Source organism: Otolemur garnettii, unplaced genomic scaffold (genome assembly GCF_000181295.1).
Source record: "Otolemur garnettii isolate 467f Iridium unplaced genomic scaffold, OtoGar3 scaffold00144, whole genome shotgun sequence".
NCBI classification, from domain to species: Eukaryota; Metazoa; Chordata; class Mammalia; order Primates; family Galagidae; genus Otolemur; species Otolemur garnettii.
This window is the reverse complement of record NW_003852539.1, coordinates 3,413,163-3,420,308: the sequence shown is the minus strand read 5'-3', so window position 1 is coordinate 3,420,308 and position 7,146 is coordinate 3,413,163. Positions and strand designations below refer to the sequence as shown.

The 7,146-nt window shown below is 43.8% G+C and overlaps 1 protein-coding gene across 2 annotated transcripts in view; it reads left to right on the top strand.

Annotated features, from left to right (window-relative positions):
• The window catches only part of PPIE (peptidylprolyl isomerase E), a 16,853-nt gene that overhangs the window by 3,523 nt on the left and 6,184 nt on the right, over nucleotides 1-7,146 (top strand). For both annotated transcript variants that reach the window (XM_003798990.3, XM_023518651.1), the window contains exons 3-7: nucleotides 292-335; nucleotides 760-786; nucleotides 1,919-2,000; nucleotides 2,836-2,936; nucleotides 5,375-5,498. In XM_003798990.3, coding sequence (XP_003799038.1) covers nucleotides 292-335; nucleotides 760-786; nucleotides 1,919-2,000; nucleotides 2,836-2,936; nucleotides 5,375-5,498 — 378 coding nt within the window. The remainder of the gene's footprint in view (nucleotides 1-291; nucleotides 336-759; nucleotides 787-1,918; nucleotides 2,001-2,835; nucleotides 2,937-5,374; nucleotides 5,499-7,146) is intronic.

The window sequence follows — 7,146 nt, the reverse complement described above, 5'->3', positions numbered from 1 at the left end:
CCTGTAGTGCCAGCTACTCAGGAGGCTGAGGCAACAGAATCGCCTAAGCCCAGGAGTTGGAGATTTCTGTGAGCTGTGTGACACCACGGCACTCTACTGAGGGCAGGCGATAAAGTGAAAGTCTGTCTCTTAAAAAAAAAAGAATCAAAGAATGCGGTTCTTCTTCCCAAAAAGTGATTGGGTAGAATTTCTGGTGTCTGGATATGGCATGTGACTGATTTCACTCTTTGTTACTGTCCTGTGTCTTCTCATTGCCCCCATGATGATTACTTCCCTCTCTCCTTTTTGCAGAAAAGCACCGAGGATTTGCTTTTGTCGAATTTGAGTTGGCAGAGGTAAGAAAAGTCTGTGCTACTTGTGTTTTAGTCTTTCGTTTGTGTTGTTCTTCCTGATTACAAAGGAAGCTGTTCTCCATTTGGTTAGGTTTCTGAGCCTTAGTCTAATGCTTCCAGACCAGCGATGGTGTTTGGCAGAAAGCTGCTCTCATTTAATCAGACCGTAGAAAGTGAATAATGTCTCAGACTTTGTGCCAGGCCCTGTTTATTGAGCATTCTTGCTTGGGAGCACTGATAATTATTTCTGTGCCTTCAACTAGATGGCAAATTATTGCACTACCAGCTCTAAAGTCAGGCAGGACATCTAGAAGTGATATTTGCTGGGTTTGGGGTTTTTTGTTTGTTTGCTACTGAGTACGTGTTTAGACACTACAAGAAACCTTTAGCTGTAAGCTTAAACTTGTACCTTGTCTTTCTTTGGCAGGATGCTGCAGCAGCTATTGACAACATGGTATGGTGGGAAATCCTCACGTTATCTGAAGTTGCTTTTGGGTGGTACAGAGGCTCCTTACTCTTATGTTGTTTTTCCAAACCTTCAAAGTTACAAGGTTGCATGGAGAAGTAAAAATTGTCAACATATTAAAATATTCACAATGAATTGATCGTTTATAAATCCTTTCCCATTTAACAGTAATATAAGTCTTAATCATTCTTTTTGGCCAGTCTCTCACTGGCTGCCCTATTTCTAGGATAGTAAAATGCAAACTCACCGTAAATTGATTACACAGCGAAAATGCATATTTTTCAAAAGTGGCAGGATTTCATGAAGGGTTAGGCCAGTCAACACGAGAGGAGAGAAATTTAATAAGGATAATGGTAACTACAAATCACTGATACAAATGATTTGCATATCCTGGAAATGTCCTTGGGAAAAATGGTGAGGCTCTTCAGTATTTGCACCCTCTCTGAGAGTCTTAGAATTTTCATGTCTGATGAAGTGAAAAGATATATCATAGTGTTGATAGAATTTTGTTGGAAAAAATACCTCAACTAATCAGCACCTGTTAGATCTTCATTCTGTAAATCAATGCATAGTTAAATGTGAATATTATTTGTAATAAACTTCTTCTCATTATTTTTAGTTTCCTCACAATAAAGTCCCAATCAAACCTTAATTTTTGCTTTTTACCATGAAAATTTTCGTCACCGCCTTAAGTGGATACACATGAAGCGACCTTTCCTGGTACCAGTTCCCTCTGGATAATGAGGCTGTCCTCCATTCCCTGTTCTCTATTACCCTTTCACCAAATTTTCCTCAGCTGTCAGAAAGAGATCATTTTTCACCATTTCAAAGCTGATCCTTACTGCATGATCCTTGTACTTTCAGAGCACTCTGAACCCAGAGCTACGTTAGGTAGTACAGGCCTTTGTCTGCTGGCATTGAAAGAAAGGAATTGTGTGAGGGCTCAAGGGAGGAAGTTCCCTGTAAGCCACAGGCGGCTTTGTGGTGTGTACAGAGCTTGCTGTTAGGGGTTCAGGGATTAAGGGAGGACAGATGTCTTAGAAGTAAATAGAAAGCTGAGTATCTTTTTTAAAAAAAAAAATAACAATGCAAGCAGCTGGATTTTCATTTTTTTTTTCAGAATGAATCTGAGCTCTTTGGACGGACAATTCGTGTCAATTTAGCCAAACCAATGAGAATTAAGGAGGGCTCTTCCAGACCAGGTGAGTAGGAGCCACTCACAGATCCCCTGTCCTGCCCTGCAGTTTGACCTTAGAGGCATTTTTATCCCTGTTTACTTAGATGTCAGTGCTAAATCCTGCTTCCTGGTGGGCAGGAATGGAGAATGATCCACAGTGACAGAGCATATACCACTTTTGTGGGCAAACAAAAAGAGTTTGAGTTTCTCAGCAAAGCCAGAGTGACTGTTACTGAGAGAAACTCTCTTTGTTCCCTTATCTTTACCAGTTTTATCAGCACGCCATCCATGGGGGCCCATCAAGTGCTAGAACTAGTGTAGCATTTTCCCTTAGCCCCGCTAAGAGGGGACTTTAGGGCTGATTTTCAGAGTGGGAACTTTCCTTATTGTGGGGAATTCTCTAAGGGGAGTCTCCTAGCCAAGAGGACCACATAGTATCTTCCACTTTGCTGACAAAAGCAGCTACTTTTGTTTCTTTTTCTTTTTTCATTCATTCTTTCTTTTTTTTTTTTTTTTTTTTTGAGACACAGTCTCACTCCTTCTACCCTGGGTAGATTGCAGTGGTATCATTGTAGCTCACAGCAACCTCAAACTCCTGGGCTTAAAAGCGATCTCTTACTTCAGCCTCTCAAGTAGCTGGGACTACAGGCTTGTGCCATCACACCCGGCTAATTTTTCTAAGAGACAAAGTCTCTTGCTCAGGCTGGTCTCAAACTCTTGACCTGAAGCAGTCTTCCCACCTTGGCCTCTCAGAGTCTTAGGACTATAGGCATGAGCCACTGCTCCCAGCTAAAGCAGCTACTTTTCAATTCAAGCTGATAGCTTAAATTTATTAATATTTATTTGATTTTTCCTTTCAGTTTGGTCAGATGATGACTGGTTGAAGAAGTTTTCTGGGAAGACTCTCGAAGAGAATAAAGAGGAGGAAGGGTTAGAACCTCCCAAGACAGAAACCCAGGAGGTGAGAATGAAGGCTTGTGCTTCCAGAAAACAGGCTGGCCTTTCCCACAGGAGACTTCCTTTTAATAAACTTTTCATGGAAATTTGCAAACATGTATACAGGGTGGCCATAAAGTTCATGTGCCATTTAAAATAGTTTGGGCCGCGCCTGTGGCTCATAGAAGTGGGGCACCGGCCCCATATGTTGGAGGTGGTGGGTTCAGGTCCAGCCCTAGCCAAAAACTGCAAAAAAAAAAAGTTTGCCAATAGTAATGAACTTTTGATCACCCTGTATATATTTGCACACACATAAGAGTAGAGAGAACAAATAATAGACTGTTAGTATTTTGGTGAAGACAGCATTGACTGGATTAAAGGGAAGAGCTTGGGTCTCTCATCTGTTTCATGTTCTGCATGTGGAGCATCTCAGCTCTGCCCAGGTACAGATTTGTAACGAGGAGGAAGTAAAGTGCTCCTCTTCATCCCTTTTGATCAGTCCCCTTCTTCCACTGAAGAGTTTGGCACCAGGCTCATGGTCATCCTATTCCTGTACTAATACAGGAGAAGACAGGCCAGGGTGGTGGTGTCTTCCCTTCAGCCTGTACACCTCAGGAAGGCTCAGGGTTCTCCCTTCCCAAGAGAACCCGGCCCGGCACTTCCTCCTGACTCAGCACACCTCCCTGAGCACTGCTCCTCAGTCTTCCCCGCTGCTGGCTACCTTGTCAATGCTGTCGTTTTTCTGCATCTATCTCTTGGCTCCTGGCTTCTCTCCGCTCTCAGCTGAAGCAGTAGCAGTTACTTTCGGATTTTCTGCAACCTCTCCTGTGCTGATGTTGACTGTCATGGTCTCTGTTTCCAGTCCTGAGCTGCTGAGACTTCTGTCTATAAGATCACAGGCAGCTTAACATTGTCTAAAATGGATTCCCTCTCCTCTCTGACCTGTCTCCTGTGTTCTCTGTCTTGGTTAATTTGCTGCCATCCATCCACACATGGACCTATATCAGAAATATGGATGCAAAGCAGAATGCATAAAGTGACTGTCCCAGAAGAGTCCCTCTAGGTCATCCTCCTGGACCCTTCTTTCTTTTTTGTTTGGTGACAGTGTCTCACTGTGTCACCCTTGGTAGAGTGCTATGCCATCGCAGCTCACAGCAACCTCAAACTCTTGGGCTTAAGCAATTCTCTTGCCTCTGCCTCCCAAGTAGCCAGGAGTATAGGCACCTGCCACAACACCCAGCTACTGGATCCTTCTTTTAACACAGAGCTAATACATCATCATACTCTACTGAGTTTTTTCTTAAATTGGCCTTGAATCCCTTCTCCTATTTGTGCCATTGTCCCATTTAGCCTGTTGTCTCTCATTGGATAATTGCTTTCTGGCAGCAGCCTTGCTATCCTCCAGTCTTTAATAAAGATAGCTAGCATGGTCTTTCTAAGGCATTAACTCTCCAGCTGAGAACTTCTCTCTGGGTCCCCATGACCTGTCTCAGGGGAGGAAGTCCAGGAGGGACTCTGCCAGTGCTTGACCCTGCCTGCCTCTCCAGTCCTGCTTTCCACCTCTCCATGCTTCAGCCTTGCAGAATCATCCTGTGTATTTCTGTGTATATCTTGACTTGTGCACAGGCTTCTTAAGTGCTTATTGCCCTTCCTTTGTAGGCCGTGAATTCAGTGAGGCTGGGGGCCTTGTATTTTGCATCTTATTAATAAAAATGTGAAGTGGAGTAACAAGGACATGGGGAATGGTGATTTAGGTGTGAATTCCAGCTCACCATTTACTGCCTTTGTGACCTTGGGCAGGTTACATGATAAGTGCTGTGTGAGTATTTGTTGCTACTACTGTGCCACCGTTACTATCAGCAGCAAATAGTATATGTAGTACTTGTATTCGTGTCCTCAGTGCCCAGCATGATACCTCAGCACATTTGTTAAAGTGAACCATAAACAAGTTAATAACATGTGTCTTTTCTTGTTGGAATAAACATAGCATTTATATCAAATGTCTCTTTATCCTCTGCTGAGTCTTATCTACTTGGAGCACTAAGCAAGACCCCACCTCCTCCATTGTCTTCTGAGCACTTAGGCCTGAGCAGGAAGGCTGCCCCCATGACTTCTCATGGTTTCTTCCATGTAGCAGGCTGGGAATATACAGGGGTGAGCATCAAGGCAGCAGGTGTTGCTACATGGATGGGTCCACTTACCTGGGGAATGGTGGGCTTAAACTGGGGTTTGAAGATGTTGAGAGTTGTGGAGGAAAGTGCCTTTGTGGGACTGCAGGGTGAGCTTGCTGAGATAACATGCCGAGGAGGACTCAAGTCAAATAGTACTAGGGTGTTTGGTCACTGATGCCGAGCTGGGTGCTATGGCTGTGGCTCTTGGCTTCTTGCAACCCTGTGAGGCCTTACACTCCTACGTGGGACATCCGAGAGTTCTCTCTAACCTAGCAATTTCTTCTGCACCTAGGGAGAGCCTGTTGCAAAAAAGGCCCGGTCAAATCCTCAGGTATACATGGACATCAAGATCGGTAACAAGCCAGCTGGCCGCATTCAGATGCTCCTGCGTTCAGATGTTGTGCCCATGACAGCAGGTGAGCAGGACTCCGTGGTTAGGATAGTAGGAAGCCAGTGGCTAAGCAGTGAGCCTTCCCAATAATGAATGATGCTGCTATGAACATTCCCATATGTGCTTAAACCCCTGTTTTCAATTCTTTGGGGCAGATAACCTAGGAGTGGAGGTGGTTGGTTATATGATAATTCTACATTTTAACTTTTCGAGGCACTGCCAACCTGTTTTTCATAGTAGCAGACTATTTTACATTTCCAGCAGCCATGCATGAGTTGAGCATCTTTTCATGTACCATTGCCGTTTATAGATCTTCTTTAAAGAAATGTCTGTTCAACCCTTTGACGCATTTATTTAACTGGATTGTTTTCTTTCTGTTGAATTGTAGGCGTTTGTTATATATTCTGGATATTAAACCCTTATCAGATGTGATTTACAAACATCTTCTTCCATTTGATGGACTGCCTTTCATTCTGTTCATAGTGTCCTCTGATGCATATAAGTTTTTTGTTGGTTTTTGTTTTTTTGAGATGGAGTCTCACTGTGTCGCCCTCAGTAGAGTGCCATGGCGTCACAAGTCACAGCTCACTGCAACCTCAAACTCTTGAGCTTAAGTGATTCTCTTGCCTGAGTAGCTGGGACTACAGGCACCTGCCATAAAGCCTGGCTATTTTTTGGTTGTAGTTGTCATTGTTGTTTGGCGAGCTTGGGTTGGATTTGAACCTGCCAGCTCCGGTATCTGTGGCTGGAGCCCTAGCAGCTTGAGCTATAGGTGCTGAGCCTTTTTTTTTCTTTTTGAGACAAGGTCTTGCTGTGTCACCTGGGCTAGAGTACAGTGGCACAACTTCAGACTCCTAGGCTAAAGTGATCCTCCTATCTTAGCCTTCCAAGTAGCTGTGACTATATCAAGGCATGTGTCACCTGCTCACTAATTTTTCTTTTTTCCTTTTTTTTTTTTTTTCTTTTTGAGATAGAGTTTCACTTTGTCACCCTCAGTAGAGTGCATTGGCATCATAGCTCACAGCAACTTCAAACTCTTGGGCTCAAGTGATTCTCTTGTCTCAGCCTCCTCAGTTGGTGGGACTATAGGCACCTGTCACAACACCTGGCTATTTTTAGAGACAGGGTCTGGCTTTTGCTCGGGCTGGTCTCAAACTCCTGAGCTCAGGCAGTCTACCTGCCTTGGCTTCCCAGAGTGCTAGGATTACAGGCACGAGCTACCATACCATCCTAATTTTTCTGTTTTTTGTAGAGACGGGTCTTGCTTTTGTTCAGACTGGTCTTGAACTCCTGCCCTCAAATAGTCCTCTTGCCTTGGCCTCCCAGAGTTTTAGGATTATAGGTATGAGTCAAAACACAGGGCCCAGGCTTTTCTACCACCAATTTAGTGCGATTTCAATCCTCCTTCTTTAACGTCCTCTTTTACTAGTTGGTAATTTGTGGTACTCATCTTTACTATACTAAACTGAATTTCTGTAGTCCTTTAAAAGGTCATTCTCACAAAGTGTATAAAGAGCATCTCTTATTTTAAAATGAAAATTTTAACATTAGGCTCAGTGCCCGTAGCACAGTGGTTACGGTGCCAGCCACATACACCAAGGGTAGTGGGTTTGAACCCAGCCCCGGCCAGCTAAACAACAATGACTACTGTAACAAAAAAATGGCCGGGCTTT